Source organism: Hylobates moloch, unplaced genomic scaffold (genome assembly GCF_009828535.3).
Source record: "Hylobates moloch isolate HMO894 unplaced genomic scaffold, HMol_V3 SCAFFOLD_6, whole genome shotgun sequence".
Classification (NCBI taxonomy): Eukaryota; Metazoa; Chordata; class Mammalia; order Primates; family Hylobatidae; genus Hylobates; species Hylobates moloch.
The window spans coordinates 119,105,552-119,124,423 of record NW_026652281.1 but is presented as its reverse complement, the minus strand read 5'-3'; the positions used below and the strand labels follow the sequence as shown (position 1 = coordinate 119,124,423).

At 40.7% G+C, this 18,872-nt stretch overlaps 1 protein-coding gene across 1 annotated transcript in view; it reads right to left on the bottom strand.

Annotated features, from left to right (window-relative positions):
• The window catches only part of NDFIP1 (Nedd4 family interacting protein 1), a 47,411-nt gene that overhangs the window by 16,375 nt on the left and 12,164 nt on the right, over positions 1–18,872 (bottom strand). The window contains exons 2-4 of the mRNA XM_032158205.2: positions 4,604–4,691; positions 4,157–4,287; positions 682–769 (exon numbers count right to left, since the gene is read on the bottom strand). Coding sequence (XP_032014096.1) covers positions 682–769; positions 4,157–4,287; positions 4,604–4,691 — 307 coding nt within the window. The remainder of the gene's footprint in view (positions 1–681; positions 770–4,156; positions 4,288–4,603; positions 4,692–18,872) is intronic.

Sequence of the window (18,872 nt, the reverse complement as noted above, 5' to 3'; positions counted from 1 at the left end):
ATTATAGGCGTGAGCCACCAAGCCCAGCCTGACCTCTGCTTTTTACTGTGTGTGTTATATATATAGTCCAGTAAATAAAATAAATGCCTTCAACATTAAATAAGTGCCCCCAAATAATCTGATTCGAGTCACTCATCCTCCTGTTCTCTGAATTTTGACAACTTATATAACATCACCTCTAAAAGCATTACATTTTCTTATCTTTCTAATACAACAAATAAAGGAAATGGTTGCTCACTTCTATGTGAGGCACACAAAAAGATAAACGCAAAGTAACATGAAGGGAGAAAATCAGGCTGACTTTGATCTGTCAGAAAAAAGAAGCTTTCAAAGCAAAATTCATCAAAGGCATTTAATTCCTATTCTACAGATTAAGTATGAGTAGAAGCAATGCAAAAGGGCCCTGCAGACCTGGAAGATGAAGCTTAGCTCATGTAAAAATGCAGCATCCTCATAACTGCTTTAATTATATTTTCCACAGATATTCATGAAAATAGAAGGCAAAGAGAAGGGATATTAAAACAAAGGTATATTAAGCTTTGAACATTCCAGTAAAAGGCACCAAATAAACATAATGTATTAATATATTAGCTCAACTAGTTATTTTAATTCAGTCAGATTCACCCATAATCCAAAGCACTCTGGTTTGTAGGGGTGGCTCTGCTATGCATACATACTTACTGAAAAAAGTTAACATGAAAATCCCATCATTTCCTATCCTCAGCTGGTCAGCATCATCAAAATCATCCCGACCCACAAAATCCTCATCCTAAATGAAAAGAAAAAGAATTATTTCTAGGCAAAGGGAAGATATAAAGAAAAATGAAGGGGTAAATTTGAGTAGCAAGGAAAAAAGTTACTGCTTTGGCTCAGTTCAAAATTATGAGCATTAAAGGCTCAATGTGTGTTTAAAATTCCATTTTGCATTATTAATATATAATTAGAAAAGAAGCAAATCTTTCTTCTATCCCCAGTTTTCTAAACGAAATTTTCATCTTATAACCCAAGTTCTTTAATAATACACTTCAAAAATTTAAAAGTTCACAAAGAACTATTTACTCTTCCTTTAAAAAAATATACCTCAAGAAAAGACAAAAGATAAAATTTACTTATACATTTGGTTTAAATTCTAGAATATCAGTAATCAAGGACCTGTTTAGGACCTAAAATATTAGTAATCCAGGGTCTATTAAAGAGATAAAATCAGCCAGGTGCAGTGGCTCATGCCTTTAATCCCAGCACTTTGGGAGGCCAAGACGGGCAGACCACGAGGTCAGGAGATCAAGGCCATCCTGGCTAACATGGTGAAACCCCTGTCTCTACTAAAAATACAAAAAAAATTAGCCAGGAGTGGTGGCGGGCACCTGTAGTCCCAGCTACTTGGGAGGCTAAGGCAGGAGAATGGCATGAACCTGGGAGGCGGAGCTTGCAGTGAGCCGAGATCACACCACTGCACTCCAGCCTGGGCGACAGAGTGAGACTTCGTCTCAAAAAAAAAAAAAAAGATAAAATCAACCAGCTCAAGTGTTTTATGAGGGGCTGATATAGGGGAAAAAAGAATAGTATGATCATACATGAACAGTCCACAGAACTGCCCACTGCTCAACTCCATAAGCATGTATTTGTATTGGTACACAGATCTAAAACAATCTCACTTCTAACCTTATCAGCAGATAAGATCTTTTCCATCCTAACTTGATAACATAATATTGCAGATCTAGAAATAACATGATCCTGAACAATACCAACACATTTGGGCTATCTTTTTAACTGATATAGGTATGTGTTGAGATATTTAAAAATAATTGAATATATACTTAGAAGTGATAGATTTGTACACAGTTCAATGAGGGCTCCTCAAATGAAAAATATTTTAGGGAATATCAAAACTTGTTGTACACAGAAAAGGGTCTGGAAGACCCAAATTGTTAACAGTGGTTCCCTTGGGGAGTGGGAACTACAGAAAGGGAAGTCGGTGGCAATGGCAGCTTCCTTTTCTAACTTAACATACTTCCTCTATTGTTTGAAATTTCTATAAAAATGAATTGTTTTATAATTAATTTTTTAAAACATTAAATACCTAGTATTCTTACTTCATATTAGCAGAATAAGGTTTTGCCAAAATTAAAAGCTAATTGTTTTTTGCATAACTACTCAAAGATATACTCCAAAAAATACATGGAAGTAACATCTAATAATATTACAAATGCCTTCTAACTGTTCTTCCTGTCCTCTTGGTATCTCTTCTATCATGATGCATCCTAGAAATTGCTGCCAAGTTAATGTTTCCAAAACACCACACAAATCCTCTCATATCCCTGCTCAAAAACTCTGAAGGATTCTCTAAAAGCTACATATGAAGTTTAAATACCCCCATCTAACATTCCAAGGATTCTATAAACAACAGTTCTAGTCATGACTTTCTATCTCCCTTCACAAACTCTTGCTCATACAAAGCCAATTACTACATCCACAGAACTGCCCTCACCTGGCTGAATTCACACCTGCTTTCTGTGCTTTTTCCCTCTGGAATGTTCTTACCCATCAAAACCCTGGGCCCACATCAAATCTCATTTTCCCCTATGATCACCCAGTAAAAAGTTTCAGTTCTTGATGCTCACTGCTCTTACGTGTCTTAGTTATCAGTATCTCTGGGCCCTTTACCCTAGTTGGATTTTAGGCTTTTGAATAACAATGAGGAACACTGCCTTATACAAAGCTTTTTACCTATCCACTGTAAAATACACTGCATCTTATATTTAAAAAGTGCTTTATACATGTCTGCTGAATACTAGAGCCCTTTAAGAAGTTCCTAAATATGTACTTGTATCAAATGAAAGTATTCTGAAGAGTTCTGTGATTAATCAGAGCTAATTTCCATACTGATCTATTTACTATATATTGCAACAGGTCTGCAGAGTACAGTGAAACAAACAAGGACTTTGGATTCTAGAATATCTGGGTTTGACTTTCACTTCTGCTACTTATCAGTCACATGACTTTGGGAAAATTACTTTTTCTCTCTGGACCTAAATTTTTCACATCTGCAAAATGGAGATAACATAATCTCTACCTTTCAAGGTTACTGTGAAGACTGGAAACAATATACAAAATATATAAAAGCATCAAGCACAGTACCAAGCATGTGGTTTGCTTCCAGTATACGGCAGTTACATTATGATGGTCTTGCCCTTAGACACTAGGGTTCTTAGTTTCTCCCTGGCACCTATAACAACTGAATGCACATTATCACCATTTAGGATCATCCTAGATTGGGCTCATAAACTATTTCTGCCAAGCAATCATTTTAGGAGCTCCGCTCCTCACAGTAGGTGTGGTCTGTAAACAGTCTACTATCTTAAAGCCAAGAGGGGAACATCTGGGCCTATGCCATCACACTGCCCAGACTAGGCTTCTGCACTTGCTCATCACTCACTCCAGTTACTTGCTAGAATAGAGCCTAGAGGCCTGATGGTCCTCACATTTCTGGGGACTTATCCTGCTTCCATTCTCCCAGCATCTGGTCCAATGCCCTACCTTCATCAGCCTCAATCTGGATGAATATTTACAAAATGACAAATGCAGCACTTACATATCTGACATCAAGAACCAAGAGTGCCCAATAATCTCCACTGGTTTATATGGCATCCCAATCTCCACCTCCATGAATCAACATCAGGCTAGATGGAATCTATGTCCCCACAAATGACATAATCTGGACTGCTGGAAGAACGGAGTTCATCTAAATCAATGTGGAGATCCCTTTTATGAGTTTAATTCTATAAATTTGCACATATTTATTCTCTTCCTAGACCTCCCTAGCAGCTATCCACCCAACAGCAAAATATTAAGTGTGCAGAATCAAGGAAACGTTAGTGTGCTTCTGCTTCAAGATATTTCAGCCATCCCAGGAGACTTGAAAAATTAGTGGTAATAGGAGAGATGAAGGAAAAATGAGCAGGTTTGACTAGTAATTTACCTTGTCATTTTTAAGAAGAGATGAGTTTATTATCCCCAAAGCAAATGTACCTGATTTTTAAAATTAGCCCTACTTTCACTAATCAATACAACCATAAGTAATGAATCAAAATTGGATAATGAAAATAACTTAATTCCCACAGAACAGCCATCAAGTAACATAGCAAATTATACTCACTCTCCCAGGAACCAAAGGGATAGTAGCTTCAGCCTTGGTCCTCTCGGCTTCATCATAACTGGGCAGTGTTGTAGCTACATTGTAAGATGGGGGCTTTGGAAACCCAGACTCATCCTTGTAGTCAAAATATGCTGCAGAATTTTAACAGTCACAATTTTTTGATGATTAGCTGAATTGAAATAAAAGGAGTTCCACTAACTCTAGCAGACAAAACCCAGCCATTCCCTTAAGAGTACATATATAACAATTGAACCAAAAGACATTCCTAGATGAATGTAAGAGACTGGGGGTGATTTTTAAATGTATCCACTTCTCAATTATTTAAAATCCAGACTCGCTTTGTAACCTTTCTTCCGACTGCTTCTGAAACTTTTTTTTTTTTAAACTGTAATGTCAAAGCACAGAGTGTTTTTAAGGATTCCGTAATCACCTTGCCCTGTTACCTACCTGCGCTCTCTGCAGAAATGCTGCTGTAAGGTGGAGGAGCATCACCTGCAGCCTGTTCAGGTTCTCCAGACTCTTCTTCATTCTGCAACTAAATAAAGATTTCATATTTTAATGTAAGCATAACGCCAATTAGAAAGATAAGAACCCAAAAACTGAAATAAATAGCCTTTCTAGAAAGCTATTTGGCAACGTATTTTGAAAGCCTTGAAATGCACAAATCTTTTAAGAAAAGTATTCTACTCCCAGGAAGTTATTCTATGGAAACATTCAAAGAGACAAAAAGGGTACATGTAAGTGTCGTGTCAGCAAAATTAGGAACAACCTAAATTCCAATCATAGGAGACAAATAAATTACAGTACATCTCACAAAGGACTACTAAACGGCCATTAAAAATTAAATTTTGCCATCCTGGCCAACATGGCAAAACCCCATCTCTACTAAAAATACAAAAATTAGCCAGGCATGGTGGCACACTCCTGTAGTCCTAGCTGCTCAGGAGGCTGAGGCACAAGAATTGTTTTAACCCAGGAGGCGGAGGTTGCAGTGAGCTGAGATGGTGCCACTGCACTCTAGCCTGGGCAACAGAGTGAAACTCTGTGTCAAAAAAAAGTATACATTAAATTTCAGCCAGGCATGGTGGCTCACACCTGTAATCCTAGCACTCTGGGAGGCCTAGGTGGGTGGGATCGCTTGAGATTAGGAGAGCTTAGGAGTTCAAGACTAGCCTGGGCAACATGGCAAAACCCTGTCTCTACAAAAAATACAAAAATTACCTGGGAGTGGTGGCATGCACCTGTGGTTCTAGCTACTCAGGAGGCTGAGGCAGCAGGATGGCTTGAACCCAGGAGGTCTTGGCTGCAGTGAGCTAAGATTGTGCCACTGCCCTCCAGCCTGGGTAACAGAGTGAGACTACGTCTTTAAAAAAAAAATTAAATTTCATTACTCAAATAGATATTTATGGTGTACTATTATTACATGAAAAAAGCTAAATTTGCCAAACAATATGCATCATATAATCCTTTTTAAAAAGGCAGACATATAATGGAAAAGAGGCCTAGAATGAGACATTTACAGTTCAACACTGTTATTTCTAGGTAATAGGAGTACAGGGGAATTTTTCCTTTTTGTTGTGTATCTGCATGTTCAAATTTTTTGTAGTGAATATTTATCACTTGCATACTTTTTTTTTTTTGGAGAGACAGGATCTCATTCTTATTGTCCAGGCAGGAGTGCGGTGACACAATTATGGCACACTGCGACCCTGGATAACTTTTTTTAAAATTTATTTTTTGTAGCGATGGGGTCTCCCTGTGTTGCCCAGGCTGGTTTCCAACTCCTGGCCTCAAGTGATGCATACTTTTTTAAAGTTAGAAAAATAATCTGTTAAGACAAAAGACAAATCACAGACAAACCATGTTACCATTATATTCAGCGTGCACACCAAATTAAATCTTAAATAATTGAGACATTTATGAAAACATAAAATTTTCCCTAATTCTACATATATCTGTCAATAGATACCCCTTTTCCCTATCTCAGCAACTTTTCTGCCAGCCAAATCTTCAATTTTTTAAAATAAATTGCACTGAAAGTGTCTGCTGTTGCTAGTCTGTATAGTCTACACAAGTCATCTTCATAGAATAAAGACACTGCATTTGGTTTTTCCAGTCCAGTGTGACAATGAACTATATTAATTTAAAAGATCAGTTAGCTGGGACTAGGAGTCAATCTGGAAATTAATAACAGAATATTTAGTGATACAACTGATGTAGGGGTCTGGTCCTGGCTTCAGTATCATCAGGATATACAGAGCCAACTGACATACTTGTAAAATACATACCACCTCTAAACCATACTGCTACAAAGAACTCTATCTTGAATCGAGACAGAAAAACAGAGAGGCTGAGGTGTACTAACATGAAGTAGAGCTCCATAATCCATTAAATTTTCTTTCTTTTTCTTTTTTTGAGATGGAGTTGCGCTTTTGTTGCCCAGGCTGGAGAGCAATGGCGGGATCTCGGCTCACTGAAACCTCCAACTCCCAGGTTCAAGCAATTCTGTTGCCTCAGACTCCGAGGAGCTGGGACTACAGGTGTGTGCCACCAGGCCTGGCTAATTTTTGTATTTTTAGTAGACGTGGGCCAGGCTCGTCTCAAACTCCCAACCTCAGGCGATCTGCCTGCCTTGGCCTCCCAAAGTGCTGGAATTACAGGCGTGAGCCATTGTGCCCGGCCATAATCCATTAAATTTTAACTGATCATCTCAATCTCCACTCACTATGCTGTTCAAAACCAGATGTCAATAAATTTTTCTGACTAATACTACAAAAGCTTCAATTTCAAATGAATTCTTGTGTCAAATTCTCATCAGCATCTACCATCTGGGTACACTTTTTCGAATCCTAGTAAACTAATGTTAAACTTAAGGTACTCCCAAAATAACTGTATTATAACCTAAGATAATTTTTCCTTTTAAACAAAGACATGTGGCCAAAATAGCTGCAGTAAAGCCAAATGCTCCTGGGACACTGAACTAGGAATTACTTAAAGAGAGTTCTTTGGACCACGGTTCACCTAAAATACTGGTTTTAACATTGTTTGAAGCTCTTGGCAAGGTATTCTTAGCCTCCTCACACCTAACCACTCTTGTGCTGTGGGAAGGTCACAAAGAAGCAGAAGAGTCGGCAGCAAGAACAAAGGCAAACACGGACTTTTCGAATATATTCCCTTAATATACTGTAGCCAGTAATGAACTTCATTTAAACCTAGCTTGGTTTATATCTAACCCGTTTTATATTTCCTGAGCTTGGTGTCAAAGTAATCACATTACCTCTGCATAATTTAGGTCTCAGAAAGGAAGCATGACAATTTTAAGAAATACAGAAATCCAAAGAACAAAGAGGTTAAGAGGTCTTCTATGACAATATTTATAAGATAGGCTGCCTGTCTCCTGGCAACTTGGAAATGTTAAATTTGATCATCCCCCACCATAGTAAAAGATGACAGTGCAAATAAATTCCAGCCTTCTTAGAACCACCAATTTTCACTTTGGTAAGGAAAAAAGAAACACTTCCAGGTGAAGAGTTTGCTCCATTAAAATTCACTACTTTAGAATAGTGTACTTTTTTCAATTAAAAAAAAGAAAAACAGTTTAAAACACCATTATGATTATGGTATAATCTCAAGACCTCACTGTACAGGCTTCCCACTCTGGCTTACTTCTACAATGCTGGTGATAAGATTAGGCTCCATCAAGAAAGCTGTGTAAAACAAAACACCGCAATGTAGGGGGATTGGGGGGAGAGGCAATCACCTGCAAAAAGAGTAAGTATTTAGTGCCTGCCATCTGCATGAACAATAACTTGCTGAACAATGGAATCCTTAAATATACATCTTTTTACACTTTGGGGGCAACAAGTCAGGCATTCACTAACAAGTAGAGGAACCATGTGCGCTAGAACTAGAGTGTGCTATAAAATTGATAACTTGGTTCCAAAATTTATGTTTAAGATTCCCCTTTTCCGTCCCTGGGAACCCTTCTGTGCAGCCTCCCTGCCATGTCCCTGGAGCTCAGGGATCTTCGGGCTCTTTCCTGATGCTTTCTGAAAGAATACGCGGCATTGTCACATTGGGGTTAGAGTTGGAAAGATGCTCAGTCTCTTCTATCAACTGGGTCAGTGGAAGCCCAAGTCCACTTTAACTGTCACAGAATCTGGGTTGTAGGTTGTCTCAGAGAGACAGATCTGAAAACCGGGACAGATCTGGGAACTTCTGCTCTCAGTGCACAGAGATGTTGGGCAAGGGTAGGGGGGATATCCTTTGAGTGACTGTGATAGATAATAAATAGCTGTTGGACACTGGATTTTTCTTCCTGTCATATAATTTCTGTTAAAATTCTGATCAATTTTACTAAACTTCAAATATGATTTATTTTTTGATTTTTATTTTTTTGAGATAGAATCTCACTCTGTCACCCAGGCTGGAGTGCAGTGGTACGATCTTGGCTCACTGCAACCTCTGCCTCCTGGGTTCAAGTGATTCTTCCACCTCAGCCTCCCAAGTAGTTGGGATTACAGGCATGCGCCACCATACCTGGCTAATTTTTGTATTTTTAGTGGAGATGGGGTTGTGCCATGTTAGCCAGGTTGGTATCAAACTCCTGACCTCAAGTGATCCGCCTGCCTCAGCCTCCCAAAGCGCTGGGATTATAGGCGTGAGCCACCACACCTGGCTGAAATATGATTTAAATGGCATTTTTTCCAAATAGAGTTACACAATTACCTACACAGGCCATATAAAGTAGAGTTTAATACAGAACTACCTATAACTACCTATGCCTCCATCACTAATAAATAAATAATCCAATCACCCGAGAATTCAGATGGCCTTTCACTTTCTCACACCCAGAGTGTGCCCTTACTCTTTTCCTGATTACCTTTGCTCCCCTCTATGTGCTGAGCAGACTAGAATGGCTCCCCAGAAGAACCCTAAAACTCTTCCATTGTTCCCACTTCAGATATGTCACAATCTGCCATGGTGCCTTTGGCCTTGATGACCTTCAATTTTAAAAAACCATTTGTTTACAAATAGGTGCTACTAAGGTTTTGTTCTCAAGTCACACCTGTAATCCCAGCACTTTGGGAGGCTGAGGTGGGCGGATCACTTGAGGTCAGGAGTTTGAGACCAGCCTGGCCAACATGGTAAAACCTCGTCTCTACTAAAAATACAAAAATCAACCAGGTGTGGTGGCATGCACCTGTAGTCCCAACTACTCGGGAGGCTTAGGCACGAGAATCGCTTGATCCTGGGAGCTCCGTGGAGGTTACAGTAAGCTGAGATCAAGCCACTGCACTTCAGCCTGGGCGACAGAGTGAGATTCTGTCTCAAAAATAAACAAATAAATAAAATAAAATAGAGGTTTTTTTTTCCCTCATCACCTTCCTCTGTATCTAGGTCCTCTTATTAAAAATAAATATGACATTTTAATGAATCTCCAACACAGAAATCATATATAGTTCTAATTCTAATAGAAACAAACTTGAATTTAACAAGTTTAAGACATTATACCCTACAGATTTAAGCTATTATTTGAGTTCCCAATCAGCAAGAAAGCTTCATCACTGCCCTCCTCACTAAGTAGTTCTAAAATGAGTTGTTTTTAAGCAATAGCAGAGCTGGGACTAGGATTAGGGCTAAGCAAGTGGCAACATTTATAACCGTAGCAAACGGCAGGACCTAAAGGCACTTAAAAGTCATTCTTGGATTCTCTATATTTAACTAAGAATGGGAGAACAACAAAAAACCCTACACTAAACAAAACCCATAAATCCTTATATATGAGAAAAAGTATCAACATATACCTCAGAATTCATACAAACAAACAAACAAAGCACGTGAAAAATATGCTGAAGTATCCAGTAAGTCCATAAAGTTGTCAAGTATTTTCACTACTTATTTTTTTCTTGGTTTGGTCCTATTTAAACAGCAAGAAAATTCTTGTAAGTTTCAAGTCCCTTCTTTAAGTTATTAAAAATAAATATCAGAAAATTCTGGGTCAATACCTGAATACTAGGTTTCAATGTTATTTACCACTTCTATCTTAGAGTTAATTTCTAAAAACTTTTACCTTAAAATGCAATTTTTAAAGCTCTCATTACCAACCCACTACTTCTGCATAGTCCCTAAATCCTACCAAAACAAGGCAGTATAATTACAAAAAGTAAACAAGCACATTTCTTTTGGTAAACAGCTGAGTATGCTATTTTACTGTTGTTCAGAAATAATCATTAAGTTTGTGTGGCCTGCACGTTTACTTTATATATTGTAAATATAAACTCTGTTATTCTAACATCACCAAATTATTTCATTCAAGAAAAATTCTCTATTTAATTGTTATTAATTAGGGGGAGATATTTTAAATAATTCTGATGAGAGACTAAACAATAAAAAGGCAACCCAGTTATAAAATGGGCGAATGATTTGAAAAGACATTTCTCCAAAGGAGATATACAAAAGGCCAGTAGACACAAAATGCTCAACATCATTAAGTCAGCAGGAAAACGCAAATCAAAACCAAGACTCAATACCACTTCATGCTTACTAGGATGGCTATAATAAAAAAGACAGACAATAACAAGTGCTGAGTATGTGGAGAAACAGGAACTCTAATACACTGCTGGTGGGAATGTAAAATGGTGTAGCTGCTGCGGAAAAGTTTGGCAGTTCCTCAAAATAAGTTAAACATAGGCTGAAAACACAGTGGCCCAGCCTGCAATCCCAGCACTTTGGGAGGCTGAGGCAGGAGGATCACTTGAGGCCAGGAGTTTGAGACCAGCCTGGGCAATATAGCAAGATCCTGTCTCTACTAAAAATTTAAAAATTAGCCAGGCATGGCGGCCCACCTGTGATCCAGCTACTCAAGAGGCTGAGTCAGGAGGATCACTTTAGCCAAGGAGTTCCAGGCTGCAGTGAGTCCAGTCCAGTCTGTTGCTCAGTCTGAGCAACAGAGTGAGATACTGTCTCAAACAAAAACAACAACATAGATTTATATTAACATCAAGCAATTCCACTCCAAGGTATATGCCCAAAAGAACTGGAAACAAGTTCACATAAAAACTTGTACATGAATCTTCACAGTAGCATTATCCATAATAGCCAACAATGTTCATCAACTTACGAAGGGATCAACAAAATGTGGCATATCTGTACAATGAAGTATTATTCATCCAGAAAAAATGAGGTATTGACACACGCTGAAACATGGATGAACCTTAAAAAGATTATAGTACAAGAGGCCGGGCGTGGGTAATCCCAGCATTTTGGGAGGCCGAGGTGGGTGGATCACGAGGTTAGGAGATCGAGATCATCCTGGCTAACACAGCGAAACCCCGTCTCTATTAAAAATACAAAAAAATTAGCCGGGCATGATGGTGGGCACCTGTAGTCCCAGCTACTTGGGAGGCTGAGGCAGGAGAATGGTGTGAACCCGGGAGGCAGAGCTTGCAGTGAGCCGAGATTGCGCCACTGCACTCCCGCCTGGGAGACAGAGGCAAGACTCCATCTCAAAAAAAAAAGAAAGAAAAAAAATTATAGTACAACAAAGCCAGTCACAAAAGGCCATACATTGAATGCTTCCGTTTATTGTAAAATGTCCAGAAAAGGCAAAATCCATAGAGACAGAAAGTATATTAGTGGTTGCCAGGGGCTAGAGAAGGGGGAGCAACTGACTGCAAATGGGTCCAGGTTTCTTTTTGGGGTAAAAAAAAATGTTTTAGAATTAGGCAGTGATAATGGTTTCACACCTTGTGAATATAATAAAAACCACTGAATCGGCGGGGCATGGTGGCTCAAGCCTGTAATCCCAGCACTTTGGGAGGCTGAGGCGGGTGGATCATGAGGTCGGGAGTTAGAGACCAGCCTGGCTAAGATGGTGAAACTTCGTCTCTACTAAAAATACAAAAAAATTAGCTGGGCGGGGTGGCACGTGCCTGTAATCCCAGCTATTCGGGAGGCTGAAGCAGAGAATTTCTTAAACCTGGGAAGTGGAGGTTGCAGTGAGTTAAGATCGCATCACTGCACTCCAGCCTGGGCGAAGAGCAAGACTCCGTCTTAAAAAAGACAAAAAAGGCCGGGCGCGGTGGCTCACGCTTGTAATCCCAGCACTTTGGGAGGCCGAGGCGGGCGGATCACGAGGTCAGGAGATCGAGACCGAGACCATGGTGAAACCCCGTCTCTACTAAAAATACAAAAAATTAGCCGGGCGTAGTGGCGGGCGCCTGTAGTCCCAGCTACTCGGAGAGGCTGAGGCAGGAGAATGGCGTGAACCCGGGAGGCGGAGCTTGCAGTGAGCCGAGATCGCGCCACTGCACTCCAGCCTGGGTGACAGAGCGAGGCTCCGTCTCAAAAAAAAAAAAAAAAAAGACAAAAAAACCCCACAAAACAACAACAAAAAAACAACAACACTGAATCGTACACTTTAAAAGTATTTTCTAATTTTTAAAAGCAAATCTATATAAACATAAATCTTATTTAAAACAGCCTGCCTGCCTGCCTTCCCTCCTTCCTTCCTTCTTTTTTCTTTTCTCTTCTTTTTTCTTGTCTTTTCTTCCCTCTGTGGCTGGAATCTAGTCGGCTCGCTGCAGACTCCCTTCCTCCGGCTCCCGTGATTCTCCTGCCCCGGTCTGCGGGCTGCCTGGGATTGCCGGCGCGCGCCACCACCGCTGCCTGCTTTTTCTCCTTTGGCTGGAGGCGCGGTTTCGCCATGTTGGCCAGGCTGGTCTCCAGCTCCTGACCCCGAGTGCTCTGCCCGCCTCGGCCTCCCGAGGTGCTGGGACTGCAGACGGAGTCTCGCTCACTCGGTGCTTGGTGTTGCCCGGGCTGGAGTGCGGTGGCGTGGTCTTGGCTCGCTGCAGCCTCCACCTCCCAGCCGCCTGCCTTGGCCTCCCAGGGTGCTGGGATTGCAGCCTCTGCCCGGCCGCCGCCCCGTCTGGGAGGTGGGGAGCGTCTCTGCCTGGCCGCCCATTGTCTGGGATGTGAGGAGCCCCTCTGCCCGGCCGCCCCGTCTGGAAGGTGAGGAGCGCCTCTGCCCGGCCGCCACCCCGTCTGGGAAGTGAGGAGCGCCTCTGCCCGGCCGCCCCGTCTGGGAAGTGAGGAGCGCCTCTGCCCGGCCACCCATCGTCTGGGATGTGAGGAGCACCTCTGCCCGGCCGCCCCGTCCGGGAAGTGAGGAGCCCCTCTGCCCGGCCGCCACCCCTTCTAGGAAGTGAGGAGCGTCTCTGCCCGGCCACCCAGTCTGGGAAGTGAGGAGCACCTCTGCCTGGCTGCCCCGTCTGGGATGTGGGGAGTGCCTCTGCCCGGCCGCCCCGTCTGGGAGGTCTACCACAGAGGCCAGAAGCAATGTGGGGGCTGGACATGGTGGCTCACGCCTGTAGTCCCAGTACTCTGGGAGGCTGAGGTGGGTTGATCACTTGAGGCTAGGAGTTCGAGACCAGCCTGGCCAACATGGCAAAACATATGAAAAATACAACTGACAAACCAACCAACCAACCAAGCGACAACAAAACAGGTCTACCCTGGAGTCATACTCTAATTTTTTCTATTTTCCTCCCTTTCTGATCCTTTATCCCACTTTCTTTTTCTTCCTCTTCCTTCTCCTTCTTCTTTGTCAAATAGTGGATTGAGTTATCATTGATCCATACAAAGTCCCTCTCTCATTTATTTTCTTTAATTCCCACCTCCCATTTCTATTCCCCGTCTTCCCATGTGCAACCTTCCTAATATGTTTGATATGCATCTTTTTGTTTGTATGTACTTTTAGAAAATGTTTATTGTTTTGTGTGCAAAAAAAATTTTTTTAAATAAAAAATAAATAAATAAAAAGAAATTTCCAACCAAACTCCTCCACTTATTGCTGTTCAAAGAATAGCTTCCAAATCAAGATTTAAAAATAGTTATTCTTCCAATAATTTAAGGTAATGTCCTGGATGTTCATCTTAGGTACTCCAGAAGGGCTGAGCAGGCTGCGCCTCAGTATGGGGCAGGATGCATGGGGGGGCTAAGCCTGGTGGACTTCTAGGAGGCAGCATGTCTCTGAACTGTTAGCTTTAATTTGTCTCATGTGAGATGAGAATTGAGAGGAGGGTTTCACAACATTGGCAGTGTTTGTAAACGTTTGTGATGTGACACTGCCAGTTGATGTTGGCCAACTGACTTGTTGACCAGTCCAGGTATCCACGAACTTGTCTCCTGAGCCACCTACGATTTCTATACAACCCACAATGTGTTAAGGTTTGTCAGCTGTAAGCCAATCGAGTATACAATTATGGAATTCTTTCTTTTCATCAAATGAAGTTTTAACTATAATTTGCCAAGGTAAACTGTGGCAATGGAATCCTGATGAAGGACTGGAGGTGAATAAAGCACCATTTGCTTTAATTTGGATAAAACTTAAAGAGGAATAGCCTGAGCTTGATGAGTTTACTTTATAATCTTTTTCAGATCCCATCAATGTATCTCTGAGAGTGTTCTGTCTACTATGTGTTATTACAACAAAACATGGAAATCATTTAGGGAGACATTTTCCTCTATGAGTGGGGTTGTTGCTCAATTAGATCAACCAGAAAAAAACTGATTTGTCATATTCAAAATACTAAATATTGATATACACAGTGTTAATTTATTACATTATAAATAAAAGCATTAATTTGCAAGGTTTCAAAATTTAAAAAAAAAAAAAAAATTCCTCCAAGTATTATTCTCTGGCTAAATAAATGTCAATGCCCCTCAATGGGAAGGAATGGGTCCTGATCATACCAATATACCTAAGAGCTTAACACAGAACACATATTTGTGAATTAATGAAAACAACAAAGAAGAAGAGCACACTGAATTATAAACTAATTATAGTAAAAAAACAAAATCCTTAATGTTCTCCTTTCCTGAAGAGAAGAATTATCAGGATCAAGAGATCAAAGAAAGTTCAGCTAACATCCTAGTTTAAGAGCTGAGGAAAAACATCATTTTTTTCCTACTTCAAGAATTTGAAAAAGATAACTTTTTTTGTTGTTGTTGTTTTTTATGAGATGAAGTCCCGCTTTGTCACCGAGGCTAGAGTACAGTAGCGTGATCTCAGCTCACTACAACCTCCACCTCCCAGGTTCAAGCAATTCTCTTGCCTCAGCCTCCCGAGTAGCTGGCTCCTGCCACCATGCCCGGCTAATTTTTGTATTTTTAGTAGAGATGGGGTTTCGCCATGTTGGTCAGGCTGGTCTTGAACTCCTGACCTCAAGCTATCCACCTGCCTTTGCCTCCCAAAGTGCTGGGATTACAGGCGTGAGCCACCGCGCTCAGCAGAGATAACTTTTAAAAAAACAAATCTTCGGCCGGGCACGGTGGCTCACGCCTGTAATCCCAGCACTTTGGGAGGCCGAGGCAGGCAGATAACGAGGTCAGGGAATCGAGACCATCCTGGCTAATACGGTGAAACCCCGTCTCTACTAAAAATACAAAAACTTAGCCCGGCGTGGTGGTGGGCGCCTGTAGTCCCAGCTACTCCGGAGGCTGAGGCAGGAGAATGGCGTGAACCCAGGAGGTGGAGCTTGCAGCGAGCTGAGATCGCGCCACTGCACTCCAGCCTGGGTGACAGAGCAAGAGTCCGTCTCAAAAAAAAAAAAAATCTTCAAGTTGCTCATGGGGAGCCAAAAAAAAAAAGAAAAGAAAAACCCACCAAACCAATTACCAGATTTAGACTATCCTCAATATCTCTCATGGAAAAGATAAATGAAAATCCTCTTAATAGCAAAATGAAAATACATTTAAAAATCAAAATTTGCCAAAGGAAAAGCGAAGTAATCAGAATAATGCTTTAAAAAGTCAATACAGCCGGGCGCGGTGGCTCACGCTTGTAATCCCAGCACTTTGGGAGGCCGAGGCGGGTGGATCACGAGGTCAGGAGATCGAGACCACGGTGAAACCCCGTCTCTACTAAAAATACAAAAAAATTAGCCGGGCGTAGTGGCGGGCGCCTGTAGTCCCAGCTACTCGGAGAGGCTGAGGCAGGAGAATGGCGTGAACCCGGGAGGCGGAGCTTGCAGTGAGCCGAGATTGCGCCACTGCACTCCAGCCTGGGCGACAGAGCGAGACTCCGTCTCAAAAAAAAAAAAAAAAAAAAAAACCTCAATACAATAACAGATGAAAAGAATACCCTAATTTTGCAGTAAATCCCCTCAGAAAGGCTAACCTTTTGTAAAGCTTTCTATTTAAAATTTTTGTGGTTATCATCACTGTAAATATGTATCAATATAACTGATGAGTACAACTTGGTTTTGAAAGCGAAAATTATTTATGTTAGAATGAGTCCTTAGAAATCAAAGCACAAATACTGTGACCTATGATCATCAATTTTATGGGTTTTCTTCTGATCTTTCTATTCTTTACGTAGGTCCAAGTAACAAATGAAGGCATGCCATCCAAAAAGAAAGGCAAGGAACTAGCAGAAATCAACCCTCATCCCTGAAGGCACTAATTAGCCAACCATGGCTATGGTAGTAGCACTGCAAGGTTTTGGGGTGGCACCAGAAAATTATCATCAACCTGCCAACCCCTGGGATCTGTGTCTGACATCCAAATATTTCTAGTACTGATGGCTCCACCAAGATATCATCAAGCAAATAATCCTCAGTGTTTTCTGGCACCCAGCTTGAGGAAAACCTACAGCCAAGAGCCTTTGAGGTTAATGGTAGGCCCTTGATGGGTCATGATCTTACAAAGACTAGGGAAATAAGGAGGGACAATTGTTCAGTATTTCCAAATAGTTAATAGCAAGTCTCTCTGCTCATGAACATATAGCATTTTAAATTAAGAAGTAGCATCTACACTATTTATAACCAGTCCATATCTTTAGTAATGTGAGTTCTTTTTCTCCACTTCTTGGTTCCATAAGAAAATTCAGGCTTAGCTCAGAGCTCCAGGGCCCATTTGAGAAGGATTTAAAGCCCTAGAGAAAGACAAGTTGAAAAGGAGACTAAGCACCTGGCTCCCTAACTTTGACAGAATAGCAGGAACTGGTCATCTTTTGTTTACAGAGTAAACAATACTAAAAATAGTGGCTGTATCAGACTCGTTTCAAAATAATTTATACAAAATCTAGTCCATAATTTAAATGCAAAGGTGGTAAATACATTCTGTTTTAACCCCCCAACACCCCGTATATAGATTTCATCTAAGATACATTAAAGCTCTAAAATAGAAACATGGAAGCAGAAACAAGCTCCTAATTATTTGTCATTTAAAATGATACATTAAGCAGCCCCTTCCAAAGGGGAAAAAAAAGTCACAACAGACCATGGACTACAACTGGCATCTATTCAAGAATTATTTTATGGCTGGACGTGGTGGATCACACCTGTAATCCCAGCACTTTGGGAGGCTGAGGTGGAAGGACTGCTTGAGCCCAGGAGTTCAAGACCAGCCTGGGCAACATAGCAAGACCCTGCCTCTTAAAAAAAAAAAAAAAAAAAATTCTTTTAGATTTCAAGAACAATTTTAAAAATCATTTGTTTGGGCCAGGCACAGTGGCTCATGCCTATAATACCAGCACTTTGGGAGGCTGAGGTGGGAGGATCACTTGAGGTCAGGAGTTTGAGAGCAGCCTGGCCAACATGGTGAAACCCCATCTCTACTAAAAATAGAAAAATTAGCTGGGTGTGGTGGCACGCCCCTGTAGTCCCAGCTACTTGGGAGGCTGAGGCACAAGAATCACTTGAATCTGGGAGGTAGAGGTTGTGGTGAGCCGAGATTATCCCACTGCACTCCAGCCTGGGCAACAGAGCGAGACTCTGCCTAAAACACAAAACAAAACCAAAACACACACACAAGAACTCTACTATTCATTCAGAAGACACCATTAGGAAAGTGAAAAGAAAATCCAAAAGAGCAGGAGGATATATTTTTCAGACGATGGACTTATATCTAAAATATATAAAGAACTTCTTAAAGTCAATAAGGAAGCCATTAAATAAAAAGAGGGACAAGACTTGAATACACATTTCACAAAAAAGACATCTAAATGGCCAATAAACTTACAAAAAGGTGCTCTATTTCATTAGTCATTATAGAAATGAAAATTAAAACCACAGATGATGACCAAAATAAAAAACAGAAAATACCAAATGTTGTTGAGAATATATAATAACCAGAACTCTCACACTACACTACTGATGGGAGTATAAACCTGTACAACTACTTTAGAAAACTGTTTGCCAATATCAACAAAAAATGAATTTACACATATCCAGCAATTCCACTCCTAGTTGTATGTCCAACAGAACATTTACATATGATACCAAAAGACACATAAGGAGGGGCAAAGCAACAGTATTCATAAAACTGGAAATTACTCAAATGCCTATCTACAGTAGAATAGGTAACTAAATTGTGGTATTTTCACATAATGAGACAGTGGTGTGCATGAATAAACTGTAACCCACATGGGTAAATTTTGCAACATCATGTTGAGCAAAAGAAGCCAGACTCAAAACAGTATTTACTGTATGATTAGATTCGTATAAAGATTTTTTTAAAGAACAGGCAAACTAAACATACCAGTGAGTATGCCCTGGGAGGAGAGTGACTGGAAAGGCACTGAAGGGACCTTTTGGAGTGTTGGTAATGCTGTTTCTGGATTCAGGTACTAGTTAGCTGTGCATGTTCAGTTTGTGAAAATTCATTGAGCTGCACATTTATGATTGTACATGTTTTTATACTTAAATCA